The 26,238-nt window shown below is 41.2% G+C and overlaps 1 protein-coding gene across 1 annotated transcript in view; it reads left to right on the top strand.

Moving 5' to 3' along the window:
• The window catches only part of DNAH11 (dynein axonemal heavy chain 11), a 404,290-nt gene that overhangs the window by 375,434 nt on the left and 2,618 nt on the right, over positions 1-26,238 (top strand). Inside the window, exons 77-81 of the mRNA XM_077491239.1 lie at positions 5,050-5,169; positions 6,344-6,586; positions 9,125-9,307; positions 9,380-9,495; positions 16,175-16,287. Of these exons, the coding sequence (XP_077347365.1) occupies positions 5,050-5,169; positions 6,344-6,586; positions 9,125-9,307; positions 9,380-9,495; positions 16,175-16,287 (775 nt within the window). The remainder of the gene's footprint in view (positions 1-5,049; positions 5,170-6,343; positions 6,587-9,124; positions 9,308-9,379; positions 9,496-16,174; positions 16,288-26,238) is intronic.

Below are 26,238 nucleotides of genomic sequence, written 5' to 3'. Positions count from 1 at the left end.
ATTAGTTTGTATCGTTATCATATAGATGTAGTCATGTTTCACACTTTTGTTCCCCTGGAAAACAAGGTTAATAAGATGATAATTAAAATAAGACTACTGTTTACCTAATTAGATTACATTAGAGTTATCATAATGCTACAGTCATTATTGAAATGTCAAATTAAAAAATACTCTCTGCAAAGCTCAAGCAGCCTTAATGGTTATGCCACAAAGTAAATATTACAGTAAATAGTATAGTACATATTAAAAAGGTGTCATTAATGAGAACAAAATGAACAGCCTCCATAATTGTACTGACAAACACACACACACACTTTGCATGATTCAGTAGGGCATGTGTTGGCATTTCCCAGTCACATAAATCACATTGTTATTTTAAGTAAAAAAGTATCATTTTCTTTTAATGTTGCCATTAATTAAAAAAAAAAAAAAAAGACTAGATCACTTTGTTTCTGGCTACAAGAAGCACTGGGGGTGTTTGAATGTATTAGAAACTGCAGAGGGTCTGTTGTTTTCAATCAGACAGGCCTTGTCTAGTAGACGTTTAGTAAAGTACAAGCGTCAGCAAGACACAAAAAAGAAGCAGAACATGCATATATAATGAATGGATTTGACTTATCTGTGCACACATTTAAGAGAGTCGAACTGTGTATGGGCAGGCTGATTGTACCAAGATGATCAATCAATTTGGGTACAACCTGCCCGCCAGATTATACTTGTGATTATCGCTAGCGGCTGCTATAGCCCCTAGCAATAATCACTGTCTTCTCCTAGCCGGGATGACTTCTCCTTCCCTCTCTGCCAGGAGAATACAATGTCTTGGCAGGAGGGATTCCCCTGTCAGCACCAGTTGTGTTAATAGGAAATTGTGCACATTTCTTTCCTGCAACCTATGGCACACCTATGGAGCTAAAAACAAAATTCGAACAGCATGGAGCTAAAACGCATATCACTTTTCAGAGGAATCAACATTTAGCCACATATCTAAACCTATCCTCATTCTGTGCTTTGTCCAAAGAATAAGCTCAGGGTGGTTCCACAGAATTTCAACTAACACATCAGACAAAAACAATAATGATCTCTCCACTTGCACATTGGCTAAGTGATTAGCAGGTGGATGTGAATCTACACACGGCATTATGGGTAAACGATACCTTATAACGCTCTGTTTCATTTTAAACATCTATAATAAATAGTTTGTATAACTATAAATACACAGTAAGCCTCTAAAATATCAAGCATGTAAGAAAAATGCTCTTTATGTCATTACCAAAAGCAGTGGATTCCATGTACATGTGTTCCTTATTCATTAGGCAGGTAATGAAGCACTGGCAAAAATGTAATTACATACAGCAAATCTGACAGTCCTTAACATTGCATTAATAATCACTACAATTAGTTTTGATGATGGAAGCAATTTGCAGCACGTCACATACATAAATAACATTGAGATTCTTGCATGTGTCATTATTATGTATTAAGGATGCCACCTTGTTGTGACATTCCCACTGATATTCTACTTGAGATGAAATTAAGGTGAGATGAGTGATTTTATTTGAAAGGTAAAACAAGTTCATGCCACATTTATTAAATTAACAAGGTGACTTTGAAAAATAATACTTATGTGGGTTGGGTTCAGGTGCCTGTGTAAAATGCTTTTAAATTGTTAGCAGCGGGATCTGTGAGCTATAGTAGCATCAAACCCGTGTCCGATTGTGTTCATCACATTTTTCTTTATTGCGTCTGTTCATATTTCTATAATGCAGATAATGAATGTAAAAAATACAGTGCATCTATATAACTAAAGTGAACTTGTACAAATACAATCTTAAAGACCAACATTACCGAATTCCAAATGCTAATTGCCCAAATACTTCTGACATCAGTACTTTAATATGGAGGCCTAACTATAACTTTTCTAAAAATACCCCAATCCCCCCAACTATCCTATTTAAACTGTATAAAAAAAGATCCGGTCATATGATCCCACAGCTCCGGCTCCCCTGTATCAGTGAGCGGCTGCTGCAGGAGAGAGGAAGGAGTTCAGACAATGGCTTAGCCATTGGAGCCTATGGGTAATACCATGGCTCTGGGGATTCCCAGATGTTGTTGAGCACTGTTTGAGCCAGAGCTGCAGGATAATTTGACCAGAGTGTATTAGATATGGGTAGATACACAGATTATTATTACACAGGTTAGGTAGGATATGTAGGAGGTGAGGGGAGGAAACATTTTTAATAATAGTTATAGTTAGGGTTTTCTTCCAATTTAGGTCACTGGTCCGTAAAAAGAATGTTGCAGGTGAAGTCATAACTTACAGTATGATTTGCTTATACGATTTAAGTCCTTGACTTAATATGAACCTGTCATATGAAGGCCATTTATACTGTATTTACTGTTTCAGCAGCCTGTGTTTTAAAAAGCCACCACTTTTCTCCTCCCTGCTGCAAGTATTCTACACTTTTGGATGTGTTGAATACTTGGTCCTTCTGCCATATGATGTGGTTTCTCCTGCTGGCTCATACAGCTCATAGTGATGTAAGAGCTGCCAAGAAAAATTACAAACAAAGAATTTGCTGAGGGCACACTTTCAAAATGCATGTGGCCACCATTCCGAGGACACTCACTTTCTCTTCATCAGTCTCCATCATCCTCTCTCATCAGACTGATGAAGAGGAAGTGTGTGTCCTCAAAATTCGCATCCCACAATCCCTTGCACCTGTCAAGCTGAAGGAGGAGATTCAAGTGCGGATCATAGCAGCAGCCAGGACAGGAGTGGCTCTCCACTACACTGGATGATAACTTCAACCACATATGCCACCGTCAGCTCCTCCTCTCTCTCTGCAGATTGCTACTCGCTGCATGTTCCACACTTTTCATTCCTCTCTTCTCTGCAACACTTATACTTGGTTTTATTTGAGTTCAGTAAAGACGGTATAACGCTATGAGGCTGCCTATGCCCCTTTATTTTCTTTTCTCTTGTTCTCAAGAGAAAATACAGCATGTGGCTGGGAGAGCAGTGTGGCACATCTACAACAGCCAGGGAGCAGCCAAACTTGGTTATTGAAGACACAGACCGCTGAAAAGGTAAGTATACTGTAGATCAGCCATTCTCAACCAGGGTTCCGTGAAACCCTGGGGTTCCCCCACAGGTTGCTAGGGGTTCCTCGAGCTATGGCTGATGAACCACCTATTTGATGATGCCTACAGAGTTCAAGGTTCAGCACCACTTAGCAAAGCCAGCAGCATGACACCAAATATCTTTTTAGCTGTCTTTAAAGGTGGCATTCTAAACACCACTTTAAGGGGGACATTATTTCTATTGACCACTAATATAAGGAGCAATGTTCCTATTGAGCCCTGATTTGGTTTTAGTAAGGGTTCCAGGAGACATAAAAATTATTTTTGGGGTTCCTCTAGGGTCAAAAGGTTGAGAAAGCCTGCTGTAGATGCTTGTCTTTTACGATCCAGGCTTCTTTTACAAGTGACCATGTGGTGGAAGGGTATCTAAAGCCAAAACCAAAAATTTAATATTTAGCAGTTTACCAATCCTTAAATGTGGTGGCTACATTAGTTTTCTTCTTCTTTTTTTTCCCCTTTATTTTTACCTGGACATGAAGCCAGTTCGTTTTTTTATTTTGTCTGTTAAATTTAAAAGTTAAACGAACAATTTTGCATCCTCAAATTCGCAGGTCACACAAAATCCTTAATAATAATAATAATAATAATGATGATAATAATTTGAATGAATAAAGAATATCTCAAGGAGAACTTTGTATCAAATAATGCCAGCCACATCATCTAGGCTTAATTCAGTGATGGAATACACAAATTGTATAAAAAGGCCAGTCATATAATATTAATAATAATACAATAGTCACCACAGAGTGTGGTAATATGTATCCCTGTAGAATAACTAAGGGTAACACTTTTTTTATTATTTTTTAGTTATAGATAGTGGAGAGGGATAAGAACACCTGTCAGGTTTTTGATTGCACTCTCTCTATTGTCATATGTCATGTTTTCTGTTATCATCGAAAGTTAAAATAAAAGAAAATCCTACATTTTGGGATGTTACATAGTTACATAGTAGAGGTCGAAAAAAGACACAAGTCCATCAAGTCCAACCTGTGTGTGTGATTATATGGTTAAACCGCTTTTCGACCAAGATCACAAATTCTGGTGACCATCGTCACAATCAGGGATTCCTTCACTTTAGAGGGATTTCCTCTCATTTCTTGTTTAGGTTATGGGACAGGAAGCGAAGGCAAATCTCCTCAATAGGAAACAGAATGGAAAAAGTTTTGCCATTAGTTCTAATTTAACATTTAACTGATATGGTGGTTTACATCCACAGTTAACGTGCTTCCACTGCAGCAGTTGACTTCTGCTAAGGCTCTGTTCACACGTGAGAGATTTTATGCTTAAAGCTTGTAGCTCTAGAACACTCAACAAGCCAAATCCCATTAGTTTCAATGGCCCCTGTTCACATCTGAGATTTCTATTGCCTGAAGCAAAGAGCCTGTTGCTCAAAAAAGTACATGAGCTTCTTTTTGGCAGATTGAAGACAGATTGGGCCCATAGACTTCAATGGGAACGCCTTAAAATGTGTAACATAAGCATTTTTCGAGTGTTTTGTTGCTCGTTTTCTGCTCAAACAGCACCCCTAATCCCCTCTACCTCTCCTCTCCTAGTGCTTCCTATTGGCTAAACAAAAATGTATGAAGCTGTAAAATGCGTCTAAAATGGGGACAAACTCTCAAATAAAAACACCAGTAAATCGCTACACTCAGGTGTGAATGCAGCCTAAAGCAAAAAAACGTATAATTTTCTGTGTTCAGTATCTAAGGAAAAATGTAGATATTGTATTTTCAGTCAGCCATGTAAGTGTAGTAGCAGGATCTCTGACATTAGACAAACATTTAGTTTGTAGGTTAATTGGCTCAGTTGAGTGCGCCCAAGATGACTCCTAATCGCTTTTAGTACCTAGGGAGAAAAATGCTATAAAAATAAAAATTAGATGATATTAACCTTCTAATTTCCAACCAGGTACCATGGGAAGATTTGCGCTACTTGTTCGGAGAAATCATGTATGGTGGTCACATAACTGATGACTGGGACAGAAGGTTATGTCAGACATATTTAGAGGTGTATATGAGCACAGCAATGGTAATGTAATATTTAAGTATATGAAATGTTTTATACATTTTTTTTTTATCTGTGAATGTATACAATTTGTGTATTCTTGCAAGGCTGTCAGGGCAGTATATCTAGTTTTAGTTTTAGTGAAAAGAAACCACATGTGCTCATGGAGAACCATGTGCACCACAGGTGGGATTGTCTGTGGACAGTGACATGAAGGTTGTATGACACTGAAACTCTTCATTAGCATCTTCAGTAACTGACTGCTGCAAATCAAGTAGATGCTTGTCCTGTTACCATGGGATTTGTATAGGGTCATCAGTATACGTGTGTTTAGTGTGAAAGTTTTGTGGCATAAAAGGAGGGCAAATCCTTGCTAAGAAGATTACATTTAGGCAAGGGTTTCATAAAAAGACCTATGGAGTTGTCAAAACTTGAAACGTCACATTATACAGGGGAGGGGTGCTAAAAGCAATGACAGATGCTGACGGTGCTGCTTACAACAGGAGTAAAAGTAACAGCCAGGCCGTTCTTGTCCCCTTCCTCATTTCCCAGAGACAATTAGCCATTTGGTCATGTTAGGAAGAGCTTCACCTTATCCATGTTGAAAATCGTACCTTTAATATATCAGCTTCAACAGTTTGTTGCTATTCTTGTCTGTATTTACCTTGTAATTTAAACATTTTAAAGCTATTTTTCGTGTCAGAATGTGAGTCAGTATTAACATTCTATTAGTGCAAATACACTCTATAATACACTGGAGCTTAATGAATAAGAAATATAATGACAGACGAACAAGAAAGGAGCACTAAAAATTCTAAGGGGCTCTTTACCAATTCTGTCGTAAAGCAAGGTGATGCTAAACAGGAGCAGTGAGACAGATTGTGCAACAAATATATTACAAGGTTACAGCTTGAGTAATTCCTTCTTTGTCTGCTCTGTAGTCACACTAAGTGCCATGTACTATTATGTCTGTGAAGAGTGAAATCTGTCTCAGTAATACATTTTGTCCCAGAACTTTGCAAATTGTTGCACTTGGCTGTCCAGGAATACAGGCGTACAAGTCTGTAAACCTGTCTCTGAGACTTTGCTAAAGGACCGACATCCTGATTTGCGACTAGTTGTTTTGGTAATTTGGCTTATAAATGCTCCTCTAAGTGTTTAAATGTAATTAAAATCTTTTTTTTATTATTATTTTTAGCTTGATGGTGAGCTTTATTTAGCCCCTGGTTTCAAAGCTCCTCCAAATTTGGATTATATTGGATACCACGACTATATTGATGAAATGTTGCCTGCAGAAAACCCTGTCTTATATGGACTCCACCCAAATGCAGAGATTGAATTCTTGACAGTGACATCTGATAACCTTTTTAAGACCATTCTAGAACTGCAGCCTAAGGATAATCTGATTGGTGAAGGTTCAGGATCTTCCATAGAAGAAAAGGTAGGCTAGTTTTGTTATCATAGATGTATAATGATAGTATAGAAACCACACATGCACTGTTAAGACACTCATTTGGCTGCCTGTATGTATTAGAACTACAGCTATCATTTTACTGACCTGCAAATATCTTTTAACACTAAGGCCTCATTCACACACGCGCTGTGGCCTGTACAGCATGAATCGGCCATTTGTTTATGGGGACACAGCCAGGCATCCTAATTTGACAGGTATGCAGGGTTGGTTGAGCAGCCCCCAATCACACACTGTGACGCATGGTTTATTTAGTCTGCTGTTTAGGCACGACCACTATGGAGAGTAGTGTGAGTAATGCTGCAACCATTGGAAAAAAAGAGAGGAAAGATCCATGGAGTACTATGGTGATATGAGAGAGACAACCTTAGCCTGGCCTCCCACCAGGCTATGCCCCCAACATGTTTCACTCTGCCCCTCAGAGCTTAGTCATGGGGATCCCCATGATCAGGCTTTGAGAGGCGGAGTGAAACATGTTGGGGTGTGGCCTGGTGGGAGCCCAGGCTGAGGTTGTCTCTCTCATACCACCATAGTACTCCGTGGATGTGCGGCACCAGGGATCTTTCCTCTCTTCCTCCCAATCGCACACTGGCTGTGCTCAGGGCATCTCCACCTGCCCTTGCATGCCTGTCAGATTAGAATGAACAGCTGTGTTCAGTACATACACAGCCTCCCTATAGAGTTACATAGACTGCTTGCATGCTAGTCAAACAACTAATGTATGCTCCTGAACATCATGTGAATGAGGCGTTATAGTATCCTACAGTGTTAACCATTGCAGCATAGTAGTACAGTGGTTACATAGGTTGAAAATAGACATCTGTTGAGTTTGATAGAAAAAAAAAAAACTTGTGTAGTTAGAACTGCAGCTGATCCAAAGAATGGCAAAGGCTCTTTTAAAGCATGCTCTAATTTAGATTTGTCAGGGAGAAAATTCCTTTCTGGTCCCCAATGGCAATCAAATATTCACGGGACCAGCATTCTCACAGTATTATTTCTTCTAAATATTAGATAAAAATCAACAACTTTCTTCCAGTCCGTTTTTTAGATTTGAATAGGGAAGAATTAAAACATCAGTCAAAGCTTTATTGCTGCATCTGTTCCTGCTTAGGATGTTTCCTAACATTTCTATTTCAACAGTTGTAGAGCAGAAATGGAAGTGAAGAGTAACTCATCAGTGGGGACAGATATAGAACTAAAATGAATTTGTGATAGAGTTAGGAGAGTAATGCCGCATACAGACGATCGGACATTCCGACAACAAATCACCAATTTTTTTCTGACGGATGTTGGCTCAAATTTGTCTTGCATACACACGGTCACACAAATGTTGTCGGAAATTCAGAACGTCGAGAGCTGTTACATACAAGATGTACGATGAGCCAAGAAAAATTAAGTTCAATAGCCAGTGCGGCTCTTCTGCTTGATTCCGAGCATGCATGGAATTTTGTGCGTTGCAATTGTGTACACACACTCGGAATTTCCGAAAACAAGTTTTGTTGTCGGAAAATTTGAGAAGCAGCTCTCAAACATTTGTTATCAGAAATTCCGACAGCAAATGTCCGATGGAGCATACACATGGTCGGATTTTCCAACAACAAGCTCACATCGAACATTTGTTGTCGGAAATTCCAACCGTGTGTACACGGCATATGTGTCTCATTGGGAATTTCTTCCTTTGCTTTCTGCCCAACTGATGGGTTGTCACATAGGACTGGGAGGAAATCTCTATGGCAATACAACATTTACAACCTGACACACATTTTAAACATTTCTCTTCTGCTCAAGTTGAGCTGGTTTCATATCCAGCCAAAACACAAATTTTGGGTTACGGGTGTAATAAATCAATGCTGTATACAGTATATAAAAGAAGAAAAGAGTAATGATAACTTCACATACAGGTGGCAGATTTAGTTTTGTGCTTTGCTGCATCAGATAGGCATGCCATCCTTTTATCCCTTGTGAGTAGGTATGTTGTACTACTTGAAATGGCTGCTGGTGAGCACACCAGGGAGTAATCAGATAAATGTGCACAAGGGACAACCTAAGCTGACCATGGATGACTCGTTTTTTTTTTTTCAATTGGCTGGTGGGCTTAAACAAAAAAAGTTAAAATAATTTCTCCATTCACACAAGTTAGATGGATGGGACATGGTCCCTACTGGGACATTGTATATGTTGACAGTGGGACTCTTCTGTCGGAATACATTGGCTAGTGGCTACAGCTAATTGGCTGGAACTGCTGATTGAGAAAAAACTTCCAACATGCCTGGTCGATAGAAGTCACTTTAACAATTGATATCTGTCAAACAGGGTTGGCCACACATGGATCACAATTCGGCTGGTCTCTGCTGAACCAGTTGAATTCCAATCCATACAAGGCCAGCTTTAGGCTGTTGCAGTTAAAGGATATTGGTATTGCTTATAAGCTGCATTTATTGGTTATGTATTTATATATTTAGATTGCATACATGGATAAGCCTTTCCCATCTTTACTTTTCTTTGCAGGTGAAAAATGTTTTGGATGAAATTTTGGAAAAGCTTCCAGAAGAATATAACTTGCAGGAGATAATGCAAAAGACAACGGAGAGGAGTCCTTACATCCTGGTCTGTTTCCAGGAATGTGAGCGAATGAATATCCTTATGAAAGAGATCCAGAGGTCATTAAAAGAACTTGACCTGGGACTGAAGGTCAGTTTGCTTTACTGAAGCCTATTTCATAACTTGAAAGTCAATAATACTGACAGGACTTTGTCTCTCTAGGGGGAACTCACTATCTCCTCAGATATGGAGGCTCTGCAGACTGCACTCTACTATGACAGTGTTCCTGACTCTTGGACTAGGCTGGCATATCCATCAACATTCGGGCTAGGGCAATGGTGAGCACTGTGATTTAACAATGTCTTTTAGGTACACTGTTGTTATATCTGCTCTTTCTCACCACTTTTAATATCACACTGATATACAGAGTTTAGATGTTATCATATGCAAACAGTAGTGACAATGACTTACTAGAAAGGAGTACTGCCATCCATTGAATCTATATTTAGTTAGGATTCCAGACTAAATCTTTTTCCAGTACTGGACAGTGAAACAAAATGAAGGCCTTGATTACATGTATTGCTGTGTTTCTATGGTCCACCCTATAAAATGTAGATGTGAAAGGAGATATAAAATGTTATCACTGGAACAGGAATAGAGGTGAAGTCTTCCCATGGGTTCACCTGTTCTGGTGACAACTGTGAAAGATGGGATTTCCCCCACCTAGGGAATATCTCCACTCACCCAAGTTTCTGGGAAAGGAAGTAAATACAATTCTCTCCAATTCAGAAAAGATAGAGGTTTTATACCTTTCACAATTTATCAAAATTATAAAAAATGATGCTCTTTAATAAATAAATTATTCAAAAAGGCAGAGCAGAAACCAAGAACACCCAATTAATATTGGATCATTGAAAGATAAATTCCAATTGTGTATGAAGGTACATTTTTTTCAACCAGTTCTGAACAAACAATATCTTGCTGAAATTTACTAGAAACTGTCAGAATATCTTGTATTGTTCTCTGCTCAGCATAGACTGGTGCTGTTATCATTGACTACAGAAAACATGGCCTTACATATGACATGCATAGTGAATGTTCATGTTACATTCCCACTTCTGGCACTTACACCAGATACTTCTTCTATTTGCTTTTACATTTTGAAAAAAAAAAAGTTGTGATGGGCAAGGGAGCTCCAGTACACAGCTTGTGACTGACAGTCTCAGCTCTGTTCCTGTGTGAAGGGGATGTGTCCCTTCCCTCCAATCAGCTCTCACTTGGCTCTGCAGAGTGTGACTTCAGCTCCCTGCCCCCTGCTGTATGAAAGCTCAGACAAGCTGTATAAATTCTGGACTCTGAATGGCTGTACTGTAGATAAGAGAAGATGTCTGATAAACAGGTACAATTTATGTAGGAGGATTTATTTAATCTCTTGCTAACATCTGAGGCCAGTCACTTCACTGGGTATATGTAAGGGTTTACAACCACTTTAAAGAGACTTGTTCAGGTTTCTGAAATTAAAGAAATAAAATGTCAGTGCCTTGCAATAGAAGACACATCATACTCACCTTTACCTTCCCCAGTGGCTTATCTCCTCATATTTCCACCTCTGCTCCAGTGCTGCAGCTTCTGTGAGATCCTCAGCATTTGACACTTCTGGGAGTGTCAGGTGTTTGTGTGCCCTGCCACATGCAGCAGTTCCTTTGGCTTGGCTAAGTGCAGCAAATATGTGGTCAGGGGATTGAATCACAGTGTTCACAGGCACCCACAGTGTTCACAGGCACCCAACATTCCCAGAAGTCTTAAATGTCAAAGAGTAAAGAATTTAATAAAAATAAATAGATCGCACTTACAAGAAAGTTGCAATATAGCGCAACATAAAATCATCGGTGTCCCATAACACTCTCCCTGCTCGCTGTCCTCCGCAGAGCTACACCTCCAATGAGGCAAAAGTGATGACATCAGAGCACCTCCCTACATGGCGTTTCATCACAAGCGGACGTCGTCTGGGGATTGGCTGATTGGGGATTGGCTTAAATTCTTTATTTAAGTACTACACAATGGGAGCTTTTATCATTTATATTCCCTGAGTGGTTCCGATCCAGGATCAGCTGTATTGCGGCAAAGGTTTTTGGGAGACCGAATTCCTTGGGCTTGCTGAGACCATTTTATTGGTCTTTGGAGTCGGTAAGGAGAATATTTGCTCACATCCTGGGTGTTTTTCCACTTGGCAAAGGGATTTCATACTCGCTGATCTTTGTTGGCAATTCACCTAAGGACTTGTATCTATGGACTGATTTTCACTATACTTTCACTTTTTGGGACTCTGCCTTAGATTTCACTTTTAGCATTTTTTGACCAGATATCTTTAGTCACTTTAAATAATAATTTTTTAGATATTTATAATATATGTTTAATTCTAGTGTGCAAATCTATTATATTTAAGCAGAGTTTGTGCTATTAACCTCCCTGGCGGTATGATTATTTCGGATTTTAGGTGCTAAAAGCGGTACAATTATTTTGCATGAAAATTTGGCGTTTTATATTGTAGTCCTGTAATTTTTAGGAATAACTCTCTTAAATCTGTCCAAACCAGAGTCTAGCAGACATCCCGGGTATAATAAAGTTTGAAAAATGAAATCATAAATTATAATATAATAAATAACTATAAATAATTGTACCAAATAATAATATAACAATAATAAAAATTGTTCAATAATGTAATCAAATCAAAAACACTGAAATTTGCTCAGTTGCAGAATTGTCACTGTCATTACTTTTCAGTATTTGATGACGGATCTCCCCACAAATCGCCGTCGCTCAATTCTGCGAGTGATTCCAATTTATTATCGCTGTTTTCTAGCTGGTCTAAAACCATTTTTGATGTAAAGGGACAGTTTTGGTTGCTATGGGCAATCTCCAGTTTCCAGGCATAAATAGTTTTTATAATATAAAACTGCATGCAGGACACTGGGCAGACCACTAGGGACAAAGGGGAAGTGAAATATTTACATACAGCAATGTAATCTGTAAGATTACATTATACTGTATGTATACTGTGTGTTTCACTTTTTGAATTTGGCGCCGTTCTCCGTCCCCGTGCGTCGCAACGCTCGCAGGGAACGGAGATCGGCTCCGTGATAGATCGAGCGAGACACGGCTCGCTCGTACAGTGGGGAGACAACGCTGGATCCGAGGGAGAAGGTAAGTAAACCTCCTCCTGGATCCAGCGATGCAGTCCTGAGTCTGGCTCGGGGTTACCGCTAATGGTACAAAAATTCCACTCCGAGCCAGACTCGGGAAGACCGTCAGGGGGGTTAATCCAGCATATTTCTTGATATATTATTATTTATGTACATTTTTCACTATTGTTTTATCACTTAGCGCTGCACTTATTTTTTATTTGTCACTAATTTAGGGGTTTTCTTTAATTCTAAAACTCAAAGTGCTGGCTGCTCTACCGACTGAATTATTTTTATTTTTTTGACATTCATATCCCTTCTCTGGCGCAGCGTTTGGCCTTTGGCTGTTTTTTATTAGTGTTCGCAAAATTAGCAGAATCTGGACAACAATTTTCAGGACAGCATTCTTTCTGAGATTTTTCTATTGGGAATGATTTGACCCTATAGATCTCTCTTTCTGGTACAATAGTTTTTATTAAGTAAGAGAATGCCAAAATACAGGCCTGGAGAAAAGAAAGGCAAAATGGGCCTGCACAGGGGAACAAAACAGCACATTTCACGTAAATACAAACAAAACACTATCTTGTTGTTAGGAAAACTTGACACAGGTGACTCATACAGGTAGCAGAGAAACAAGGCAGCAGATGATATGACAAGAGAATATATGTCCAAAGAGCAGAGAGTGGAATTTTGAGGTGCATGAAAATCAGAAATCAATTGTACAAAAAATAGAAAATGTATTATTACTTAAACAGTACAAAACTACTTTTACAGTTAGGGCAAAAACAGCCCAGTGGTCACAGTACAAAAGAATGGTTGCCTCATCATGTTTCACCATAAACGTGGCTTCTTCCGGAGCTTTTGTAGCACCTTTTTTTTAAACTTTCAGAATGGTCACGGTTCCAGGTAATCCCCAAGAACCGCCAAGAGGTCCAATGGGGAACGTCTGTGCCACAAAAGTGAGGGAAGAACAATTGTCCTACAGTCACACCTGTTCTCTCAAGAAGTTTAGCAAGCCACTCACCATGTTAACAGTATAGCTTAATAACTGTCTAAAAGGGTTAATCCCTTGGGATAGAACAATTCAGGTTTTGATCTTCCCTGGTTAATACGGTGTCATTTTTGATACTGAGCTAAGGAACAATGGCAAATTGAAAGGAAGTGCTCAGATGGCACAAGTACCTTGAAATTTGCTGTCACTAGATGAAGTTTGCATATGTAAAAGGATTTAAATGTTGATCGATCAACTTGCTAAACTTCTTGAGATAACAGGTGTGACGGTAGGGCAATTGTTCTTCCCTCACTTTTGTGGTACAGATGTTCCTCAAAAGAGTTTGGGAAATGTACAACTTCAAAACTAAAGTCTTCATTTCGAAATGAGTAATGGGTTTCAGGCAACAGAAGCTGAAAGATGAGAAATCACAGAAAGTGATGCGAAGGACAAGGGGCTAGTCTGTGGACTAAAGGGAGTGTCCTGTTCTGAAAAAAAACACACAATTCCCAAATTAGAAATAGGGGGTGCACCTTCATGCAGAAGGCTGTTCGGTGGTGTTTATCTCTGGTTGCAAGCTCTACAGGCAGAGTGGGCATCAGGCTCTGAAGGCCTGCGAGTACCTGCAGCACAAAATAGATGGAGAGAGGTAAAAGTCCTTAGACCCCTCCTTTGACCTACTTTAAGGTAGGAGTGCACTCTATCCACCTGTGGCATTGTTGATCATGTTGTTATGGTCAGGGGGTTAGCAAAGCTATGTTTTTTGAAGGACAAATGAAAAGTCTAAACTTTTTGGCTGCGATGTCAGTGCCCTATGCACTAAGCCAGAGAGCTCAGCACATCTGTATGGATATGAGTCCCTTGCCAGTCACACATTTAAATGCCTGTAAAAAGCCATTACAACTGAAGCATAAGGCTCCAGAGATTTGTTTTCCATCGATTTTAGGAAATGAGGATCAACCCTAGTTGTGCAGAAGTCCCTTTAAATAAGTAGTAATAATAATAATGGTGGGACCCTCTAATCATACACATTTATATTCTCTCTCAGGGATACTATCCCTTATATTAGAAAATAACCCCCACCCCCCAATAGGAAGACATGAGGGGAGAGAGAGTAATGGGACTTTGCATTTCCCTCCATAATGAGTACATACAATATATTTTAATTTTTATTAATTAGATTTGAAACAGATTTCAGTATCAAATTTCATGTCACATGCACATATCTTTTCTAATGTATAAAGTAATTGGCGTTATACAGATTGACGTGCTTCCTCCACACCTTTTGTGCATCTACAAGAATAATGGTTACATATGTAATAAAGACATTTATTGAGTCAAAAAACTAAAATTATTTTGTGGATCCTTTTTAAAGGAATTCATCCATTTTGACAAGTCACCACAAAAATGAGACAGAGGGTAAACCAGTCAATTCAGGCTGGGATTTATGAAGGGATTCCAACTGATTGTCAGTAGGATCCCAAAAGGTGAGCAGTCTTAAGCAATTTAGTGGTCTTCGTGTGAAGGTGTATCACTGGTGTCTCTACGGTGGAACAGACCACTAGTTGATATACTCTATCTCAAAGGGGAAAAGTTCAGGCATGCTTCCAACTCAGGGATTGTATTGGGTCACAAGCCCAGCAAGATTAAGGGCCTTGGAAGGGTCAAAGATGGACTTTGTGGGGCGATGGCACTAGAGCCTGGGAGCTTGAATGCCTTGGTAGCTGAGTAGGCATAGAGGACTTTGTGGACATTAGGGAGGACTCGCCCAACAAAGCTAAAAATGATTCCGATGCTGACAACCCTATAACAATAGGGGTCTCAGGTTCTAGATTATAACCTATGGATCTTTCTTGGAATAACAGGTAAGCCCACAAAACAATTAGGGGAGTATGGACTAAGGTTACTCTTGGTAGCAGGACTGCTCCGTCTATGTCTACAGGAATGTCTTCTATGGCTACAGTGTAGCGGTAATACAACAAGGTCCAAAGTGAGACAAACTCAGGCAGTTGGTTCTGGTAAGGGTTTTAGGTAGCCGGAGATGACCAGGTCACTGTAGGCGGGCAGTGGAATAGATCGTAGATCTACATGTGTTCAGGAGCAGGATGATGTTTCCTCCAAGCTGAATGGTGTAGAGAATGCATAGTTACATAGTAGGTGAGGTTGAAAAAAGACACAAGTCCAACCTATGTGTGTAATTATATGTCAGTATTACATTGTATATCTCTGGATGATGCAGTCGTTCAGGTGCTTATCTAATAGTTTTTTTAAACCTTCGATGCCCCTCGCTGAGACCACCACCAGTGGAAGGGAATTCCACATTTTTGCCGCTCTTACAGTAAAGAACCCCCTACGTAGTTTAAGTGGCTACCTGTTAAACTCCCTTCCCTGCATGCTACAATCAATCCAGCCGATGATCCATCCATCCAGTGTAGTGGGGCCTATCGGTAGGTACATCCTCCGATGCTAATGTTAAAGAAATGCTAATCCAGACCTGCTATTGAGACCAGCTTAAAAAGTGGTGTAGCGTTAAAAGAAGAATCCATGATGAATCCATGATGAAAAAAAAAAAGGCTAACAAAACGATAGACTTTTTTTTTTAGCAAAGCTGAGGAACACTGTCAAAAAATGCATACTTGGTTTTAAAAGGGGTTATACAGAGGCTGACTTATGATTTTTCTGTTTGCCAGTGTCCAAAAAACCCAACAATATCTGAACATGTGTCCCTCAATGGGCAAAAAAGAAAATGTATATTGCACAAAAAAACCTTCCACTTAATATGTATTGTCGGAACAAGTCTGATTTTTAGTTCATGCTTTAACAATTATAATATATAATTCCTAGGGTTAACGATCTTCTTCTGCGATGTCGTGAACTGGATATGTGGACACAAGATTTGGTGTTACCAGCAGTCGTCTGGCTTTCTGGATTTTTTAATCCACAATCCTTCTTAACAGGTATATTTTCCTAGACGAGTTTTCAATTTTTTTTTATTCATTACAATTATTGCTTTTCATTGCAATAAGTTTTTATTGAGATTTAACATGAAGATATGTATATACATACACAGATACAACATTTCGGTTTACAGTGTATAACAACATAGGTCACCCTATGTGTATGATAAAGAGAAAACAGAAAAGACAGTTCTGCATCACAGTGCCCGACAAATTCAGTAGTCAGGGGGCCTACATGAACCATCCGTGTGTTCAATAATTTCCCCATTATGAAGAGGAGGCTTCCCCTCCGGCACCCCTAGTGGGTACTCGCTGTGCCTAGTGAGGGAAAACCTCCACCTTCCCCTGGTTCGGCAATCTCTATCCCGCAATGTTAAGCATCACCATCAAGTTCGTAAGGCTCCAAAGCGGATGTCACTTATTGATGCATATGGTATATACATCCACCATAGAGGTGTTGTACTATAACACAACAAAGTTATTTCAACGTGTTATTGCTCGTCATGTAAACCATAACATCTATTGAGCAAGACACCATACAGGCAAGTAAAGAAGAATGATGGATGTTTAACATAAATGAATGTTAATAAGTAAAAATTATAACACAAACTAAAATAAAATAATAAATAGTAAAAAAAAAAGAAAGAAAAGCCATAATTTCGGGGCCATAACACAGTTTTGCTTATACCCTCCTTTAAGTCTTGAGCATTATTGAGTAATAATCATATCAACAATTATTGCTTTTAATACCTCCTTTGTTTAAACATATGGGACTCAAGGGATTCACACCATGGATCACACAGGAACGCAACTCTGGTGCAGTGCGATTTCAGCCCCGGACTGCAGCAAAAGTAGTGCATGCACTACTTTAAAAAATGCAGAGAAAGTGGATTGCATGGTAGTTCTGTACCATGCAATCCAGTGCAGGCAAATGCACTGCATTTGCAACCTGCGTTTTGGATGTTGTTAGAATCGCCCTGACATCTGCTGCAGATTGCAAGTGCAGTGCATTTTGATCAGTGTGGGACACGTGTGTTTTCCGCACAGATTTCTGGTGTGAACTGGCCTTGAAGGTGGGTAAAAGGGCCACATGAAAATATATACCTGAGCTCTAGCAAGCATCTGTACAGATACACACAAAATTATATTTAATCACTTGCCTACTGGGCACTTTTACACCCTTCCTGCCCAGGCCAATTTTCCGTTTTCAGTGCTGTCGCAATAGGTAATGACAATTGCATGTGCAACACTGTACTCGTATGAACATTTTTATCATTTTTTTTCACATAAATAGAGCTTTCTTTTGGTGGTATTTAGCCACTTCCTGACCAGAGCACTTTGTGCGCGATTCAGCACTGCCTCATTTTAACTGACAATTGCCTGGTTGTGCGACGTAACTCCCAAACAAAATTTACGTCCTTTTTCCCACAAATAGAGCTTTCTTTTGGTGGTATTTGAGCACACGTGCGATTTTTATCTTTTGCGCTATAAACAAAAAAAGAACGACAATTTTGAAAAAAAAACGCATTCTTTTTTACTTTTTGCTATAATAAATATTCCCCAAAAATATATAAAAAAAATTCACTTTTCATGAAACTGTTCATGATTATTGCGCTTTTGGCATAGCATTTATCGCAGAATTCACTGCATTTATCGTCACATGATTTTTGTACAATATGTGGTCTTCCCCTATGCTTGGACAGCGTCTTTGCACATTGTTTACTGCACAGTATATTCTTTGCACATTTTTGCTCTTTTGCACAATATTTGGAACTGCCATTTACCCTATAAGAATATATCAGTGGTTTGTTGTGCAAGACCATCACGTTTGGCACAACACTGTTATTCCTCACAGAATATTTGCATTTTTGCACACATTTTTAGTTTTTTGCACAATATCTATTTTCACATATTTGTTTTTTTGCACTGTTAGGGATCCCATTGCATGCATTTCAATTACCATTGCCAGAAGTATATACATAGATTAAACTTAGCATCCAATACCACCTCACAGTATGCAATTCATGTAGTTCTTCAACAGGAATTGATTATATATGCGTCAGCACTGTACTCTAATTTTTATGGTGTAAACGCTTTCCGTTCTCCACCCTCAGAGTGTGTCCCCCGCTTTCCCATCCATGAAGTTTACCTCAACAGTCTATCCATTACAAGATCAACTGGGGAGAGGCCGGGGGTATCCAACCAGGGTGCCCACAGTTTGTTTCTTTCCCGGGCGGCCTCCATGTTGGAAGATGTATTTCTCTAACCGTATGGTGTCTCCCATCTGGACAATCCATTCCTTTAACGTTGAAGGTTCAACCACCTTCCAATGTCTAAGGATCAGCTTGCAAGCCTGAAACAGGGCCCTGGCTATGGCCTGTCTGAAGTTGTCACCCATAGGAATGTTGTCTAATATCCCCAGTATAAATGGTTTCTGGTCTATTGGTATGGTAACCTGGTAAACTCTGTTAATGTTGGATAGTACTCCTGTCCAGAACAAATGTAGTTTGGGGCACCTCCAGAGCAGATGTATTAGAACCCCATGATCTCTCACACACATAGGGCAATTGGAGTCCGGTCTCACTCCCATCCTGAACAATCTGGTGTATAGTGCACTCTGAGTATTATTTACAGCTGGGACAATCGTTGGGCCACATTCAAGGAGCAAAGTTGTACTGCCTGGAGTGCCTCCTCTCAGCAAGCAATGGCTTCAAACAGGCAGAGAAGTGGGCAATGGGGTGGGCTCCAAACCCCTTAATCAGGTAGACCTACTACGCCATTTGACCTGCAATGGCTCTCTCAAAGATTCAGCTTAGTTCCGAATCCCTGCCCTTAACTGGTAATACCACTGTTTCAGGGGCACAATCCTCCACTGCCTTTGTTTTAAGGGGGGAATTTTCTGCAGCAATATAAGCTCGCAGGGCTTCGCAATGGTTTGTGATGCAAACATAGGCACTCTCCTTCTACTCCTCCCCTTTTGAGCATGGCATCTAAGGAAATTCCTGGGAATGAGGAAGAGGCAGTAGCTGTTTAGCTGTGAGAATCAGAATTCCTCTGGATTAGTCCTTGCAAGAAAAATATCAGGGTCCAGGTCTAGTTCAGACAGAAGACCAAGATGGGTTTCCTGGCGGATGTGGTATGCACTAACCTTAAGCTGCTGCCGCTGCCAGAATCCTCCACCAACGTCACTTGTTTTGTGTCCTGGTAGCTGCCAAAAGATCCTAAGTTTTTTTCCAGTGCACCCTCACCCACAAGAAGTTATAGATGCTCAAGTGCAGGTGTTTTCACCACCAAAGCATTTCTCTCATCTTAGAGGAAAAAGTTCTACAAAAAAATGGGGTTCTCCAGTTTTTGACCTGGCTATTTTATACTTGAATAAGACCCTGAGGCCATATTCACATATGTGCGGATGCAGTTTGCAGCCCGGGGTCTGGTGCATTTCTGTTCACCAGTTCAGCTGCAGATTTTTGCCTGAATGCACACCTGAACCGGACCCAAAAGCCCACAGAACTCTTTTGGAAACCACACCGTGGCCGTCCCATACATTTGTGAACCTGCTTCATTGAGAGTCGGTCACATTCACCTCATGCAAATTGGATGTGGTTAAAACTGCATCCCTTTCGCACATATGTGAACCCGGACTGATAGTGCTGGTATTTTAACCACTTCCTGCCTGGCCACTGTACATATACAACAGGACAGGACAAGCACCGTTCTGGGATTATGTACCTGTAAATGCTCCAACTCTAGACAGACTGTGAGTGGTGTCGCTCAGACACAGCAGATCACAGATTGGGGTACACCTGCAATACAATTGGCCCTGTACCATGTGACCCATAACAGTAGTAAATAAAGGCTGAATTAATGAAAGCATTTAACAGCATTAACAATTGCTTACACTGTGAGTAATCTGTAATAAAAAAAAAAAAAAGATCCCACAGAGCAGTAGAGTCACTACCTACGGTGACACTACAATGTTCTGGTGAGGATATGTTAAAAAAAAAAAAAAAAAAAAAAAAAAAACATTTTCATACTTTCACCAGAAGAAATGCAGTGTCCTTATGGTGACATTGTACTTCTGTTGCAGTGATCATGTACAGTACAATGCCTATTTGCTCTGATGTCACTGCATTGGTTTTGATCACTGCCACAGTGGTATTATGTCACCAGACCAATGCTACCAGTTAGTGTCCCTGATCACTGCCACACAAGCCACCATAAGAACTCTTCAAAGAGCATTTGCCAGGAGCTGAGGCGTTATATCGCCTCCTCGCCATCTGGGACCTTGCACAAGCTCCCCTATTCACTTGAATGGGTCACAAGCCACTGGCTTACAGGAGATAAATCTCTGCCATAGCTGTGAAGCAGAGCAACCTCATGTGTGTCTGAGCCCTAATAGTGCAGCCCATCACCACCACACCAGTCATGGTGTCACCAGAATCAGTGGAGGGGGATTTACTAAAACTGGTGCAGCTCTACATAAAAAACAGTCAGCTTCCAGGTTTTATTGTCAAAGCTTAATTGAACAAGCTGACTGGTTGCTATTCACAGTTGAACCAGATTCTGAGTGTTGCCATTTTAATAAATCCCCCCAGTGTTCCTAATTGCCACCACAATAGTGCAGCAAGCAACAGTTTTCCTGAACCCTGTCACACCAGTCAGTGTCCTGGAGAAGTTCAGATGCGTGCTGAACCTTCAGAAATTAGGATTGGAGTACTTTGGTTTAGTACTGCCCACAGCAGAGGCTAAAGTGCTGCTTCCTCCAAAGAAAAGCCTGTCTTTCTGCCTCTGGGTTATTAAAAACGGTGTTATTACCTCTTAACTACTTTTTCCAAGAATCTTCCAGGGCGGCTTACAGAGAGATAGGCTCCTCCCACCTAGCACAGGAAACACATGATCCACATCATAAAAGCAGCACACATGTATTAGCCCCTCAGTATTAACAAATAACCAAAGGCTTCAATAAGCAATCATTAAACCTTCATTAGCATAGCTTTACTCTATGCTTTACCTTGCTAATCACCAACAAAAAAGGGAGGGAACTGACGCCATCCTGGAAGATTCCTGGAAAAGGTAGTTAACAGGTAATAACACTTTTTCCAAGTCATCTTCCAGGACGGCTTACAGAGAGGACAAAATAGGACTACCTGATCAGGGTGGGACCACAGCCTGCAGCACTTTCCTGCCGAAAGACCGGTAAGCAGATCCAGTCTGTAATGCTTTACGAACGTCTGGAACCTGGACCAGGTTGGGGGCCTTGCAACTTCTGGAGGGGAGATGCTCCTGCCCTTTCAGCCCAAGAAGTAGAAACCGCTCTTGTAGAATGAGCATTTATTCCTAACGGAGGTGTCCGGGATGCTGCTTTGTATGCCTCCGCGATCTACCTTGCAATATTATATTTATGCTGCGTACACACGATCAGACTGTCTGGCGGACTTCCGCCGTAAAGTCCGCCGGACTGTCCGAACGATTGGACCAGCCCACACATGGGACTTTTCCAGCGGAATAGGTCTGCCGGACTATCCGCCGTATAGTCTGCTGGACAAGCCCTAGTCCCGGCTACTTAGGGGCGTGCTCAAAATGAACAGACTTTTCTCTGTGCGTGAAAAGTCTGTTCATTTCAAAAGTACGGCGGACTAGCACACACGCGGCCGTATTGTCCGCCAAACTGCGAGTCCGGCGGACAAAAAGTACTTTCTAAGTCCGCCGGACTTTTGAACTCGAGTCCTTTTCTGCCGGATTATTTGATAGTGTGTACGTGACATTAGATGCCCTTTTACCCCTATTTGAACCAGCAAACAACACAAACAGGCTGGTGGAACGTCGCCATTCCTTGGTGCGCTCTATGTACGTGATCAAGCATCTCCTGACATCTATCTTATTAAATCCTGCCTCCTTGTCATTTTTAGGATTGAACTTTGGACTTTTAGGATTGTACTTTGGGGAGAAATGCCGGGTCCAGCGAGGAGGATAATCTTGTCTTGCAGGATAATGCAGAAGGGCTCAATCGCTGAAAGCGCCTGTATCTCACCAACCCTCCTAGCGGAGACTAGGGCCATCAAAACCACTGTTTTCAAGGTTAAGAGCTTTATGGGCAGTTCGTCTGTTGGCTCAAACGGTGTTTAACAAAGACTTTGCAACACAGTAGATATGTCCCAGGGAGGGAACCTCCTTGACTTGGGGACCCGTTTACGGCTGATGGATGCCAGAAATCTCTTGACCAATGGCTCTTCTGACAGTCTTCGATTTAAAAAGCTAGACAGAGATGATACCTGCACTTTAAGGGTACTGACTGCCAGATTTAGATCTGCTCCGGCTTGGAGGAAATCTAGGACCGCCAGGATCATGGCTCCTGACACTCTGTTATCGAGCAGGTCTATCTGTGGGATTCCCCACTTCTGCACTATCTGTTTGAATCGAGCACCATTCTATCTGAGACTGAATCTCCCTGCTCAGGATATCTGCCAGAGTATTTAATTCCCCTTTTATGTGAATTGAAGACAGTGATAAAAGATTTGCCTCTGCCCATTGAAGGATCTTGTCTGCTATCCTCATAAGAACCGGGACTCTTGTACCTCCCTGCTTGTTGATGTAACTTACTGTGGTAATATTGTCTGAAAGGGTCTGCATGCATCTTCCCCTCAGAGTCGGACCAAAGGCTACTAGAGCCTTTAGAACTGCTCTCAGCTCCCTTGCATTGGAGGAGAGGCTGGCTTCCTGCCGGTTCCAGACCCCTTGGGCGATCTGTATGCCCGAATGGGCTCCCCACCCCTGACCGCTGGTGTCCATGGTGACCACCAGAGGGCTGTGTTGGGACCAAAGTCGACTTGCTGAGAGATTTGCAGGGATCAAACACCACTCTATTGACAGTTTTACTTCCTACTGGATCCCTGTCTGCCTCTGAAGAGATTCCTTCCTCCATCCCAGACAGAAAGCATGAATGCCTGCAGTGCTCGAGTATGGAATTGTGCCCACTGGGCTCCTGGGATGGTTGCTGTCATCAAACCAAGAACCCTCATTATACTTTGAACTGAGGTCTCCGAATAATCACAGAGGTGAGCACCCTCTGTGCATGTACAAAGTTGTCAAGTCTATCAAGTATCCTAGGAATACTATACTTTGAATAGGTACCAACTGTGACTTCTCCTGATTTACCAGCCACCGCAGCTGCTGAAGGTGTCTGATAGTTCTGCCCAAGTTCTGTTTCACTTCATCTGCCAAGATCAGCAGGTCGTCCAGGTAGGGAATTATATGAATTCCCTCCAATCTCAGGGTCCACAGAGCTTCTGTCAGAATCTTCGTGAAGATGTGTGGTGCTGACACCAATCCGTAGGGCAGAGCATTGAATTGAAAATAGAGATTCTTGAACCCCTTCTTCACTGCAAACCTGAGAAACTGCCTGGACTCCTTTCGAATGGGGACATGAAGATAGGCGTCTCTTAGGTCCAATGAGACCACGAAGACCCCAGGGGTTAACAAATCTCTAGTGGTGTAAATTGACTCCATTTTGAATCGTTCATACCTTGCGTACATGTTCACTTGCTTCAGGTTCAAAATGAGTCAAAATTTTCCTGATGGCTTTTTTAATCAAAAAAAAGTGAGCATAAAACCCCCCTTTTCTTAGGGTTGGGGGGGGGGGGGGTGAAGCTTATCACCTTCTCCTCCAGCATACTCTGTAGCTGTTGGTTTCTACACGTCTTTTGGGAGAATTGTGTGAAATTTTTGAGGGGGGAAGCCCAAGAGCTCTGTCCTGTACCCCGATTTTATCAGATCCAGGATAAAGCTGCTGCTGGAAATGGTCTGCCACTGTGGGAGGAATGACCCCAACCTTCCTCCCACATGGCTGACCTTTGCCCCTTCCCCTCCTGTATTGCCACCCTCTTTTCTGGTCTTGCGTGGCTGCAAAACCCTTGTTATGCTATATTTTGCCCCCCCTGATGATAGTTCCTTTCACCTGATCTCTGGAAGGGATGAAAAATTATTTTTTGCTGTTGTTTTTTGGGGAAAGGAAACCCTTTCAAATCTCCATTAAAGAGGAGGGAACAGAGCTTGGCCTTTGACACTATTCTCCCCCCTAGGACTTCAGCCAGATAGCCCTCTTAGCTTCATCTCTCTGTAAGCCATCCTGGAAGATGACTTGGAAAAAGCTCCTCGATTTGGACCTGCATCGAGGTGCTGGGAAAAAATGTTAGCCACTTTTGATATGGTTCCCTATGCGCAGTTTCACTCCAAAGCTCTGAAACTCAATATCCTGTCAGTAGGAGTCACACAGCAGGAGACCTTGGATACAGCAATGTATCTCACTCCCAAGACCAGATTGACTCTGGAATGGTGAATATCTACAAAGACACCAGAAAATCATTCCTTTTTAATGAAGTAGAAGCGCTTGATGACAGATGTTAGCCTTTTGGGCTGGGGAGGTGTTCCGGAAAACCTCACCGTTCAGGAAATTTGATATTAGTAGCAGAGGATGCCAATCAACATCCTTGAACTTTGAGCGATTTGGCTAGCTCTCCTAAATCGGTCTGTCTACCTTCAGGGGCTAGCAGTCAGAAAATTCTATGAATGTAGTATACATCAACCATTAAGGAGAAAGTCGTCACGTTGCTCAGGAAGAATTCCGACTTCATCTTGTCTTAGCCAGATATTCACATTTCTGCATCCTTTGCCATGGATAATTAGGTGGATTTTCTCAGCCGTCAGCAAATTCGGAAGAATGGACTGTTCACCCAGAGGTGTTGACAGAGGTTTGTCTGTGCGCACACCGATTGTGGACCGTTTGGTTTTGAGATTCAATAACAAACTGGACAGATTTGTGTGCACCAGGAATCCTTAGATGTTTGCAGTAGATGCCCTTTGGGGTAATTTTTCCCCGATTAATGCTTTCCCTCCACAACTCCTTCCTTACCTGTTCTGCCTAACCAAGAAAAATGTGGTATATGGACATTGTAAATCGATTGGCAGGTGAACCATGGGTCTGCTCTAGATTTGCAGTTGTAGGGTCTAATCTTCCATTCTGCTTTACAGTCACTGGCTTTAATGGCCTGGAAGTTAAAGCCTAAGACCTGGAGGATAGGGGTATTCCTGTCTCAATATTCCCTACTCTCCTCAAGGCTAGGAAGTCGACTTCCAAGAAAGTGTCCAACCAATCATGGAACGCTTTCTTTCCTGGGATGAGGCATGAAAGTTTCATCCCTGACAGTACGTCATGGTGCCTACACCTATTCTCATTCCTTGGGCAAAGTCTTTGTTTAGGGTGTCATAAGAAATTGTTCTGCCTGTGCAGCTCCCCTTCTTCACAGTTTTGAGCTTGTCTGTTATGCAGTATTCTCCTTTTGATCCTCTACAAGAGATTCCCTTGTTACGCCTTAAGTGCATGGTAGTCTACTCGTTTACCTCTGCACTCGAGCTTCATGTTGGCTGCTCTTTCCTACAACAAACTCTTCCCATATCTTCATCCAGGAAAAAGGTGTTGCTGAGGCCTTGGTCTTCTTTCTTACCCAAGATTGTTTTTTTTTGTTTAAGCTCAATTTGGCCATTGTGTTACCATCTTATTTTTCCTAATCATTCCAAGTCGAAGGTTCATCCAAACCATGAAATTCACATTTATCTGAGGTCTACAGCTTCATTTAGACAGTCTAATTCCCTTAGTTCTACACAAGGGACCTTGAAAATGGTTAAACTTCTTCTCAAGCCATTATTTGTAGGTGGTTTAATCAGCTTGTTTACCAGGCCTGTAAGATCAAGGAAAAGGTTTCCCCATATGCCCTGTACACACGGTCGGACATTCCCACCACAAAATCCGTCTGATTTTTTTCAGACTGATTTTGTCCAAAACTTGTGTTGCATACACACGGTCGCACAAAGTTGTCGGAAAATTGGATCGTTCTGAACGAGGTGACGTAGAACGCGTACGACAGGATGGGACAATAGCTTTCGTCTTAGTTTATT

This window comes from Lithobates pipiens, unplaced genomic scaffold (assembly GCF_037356315.1).
Source record: "Lithobates pipiens isolate NorthernLeopardFrog02 unplaced genomic scaffold, aLitPip1_a1.2 Scaffold_19, whole genome shotgun sequence".
NCBI lineage: Eukaryota > Metazoa > Chordata > Amphibia > Anura > Ranidae > Lithobates > Lithobates pipiens.
This window is presented reverse-complemented; position numbering and strand designations above follow the sequence as displayed.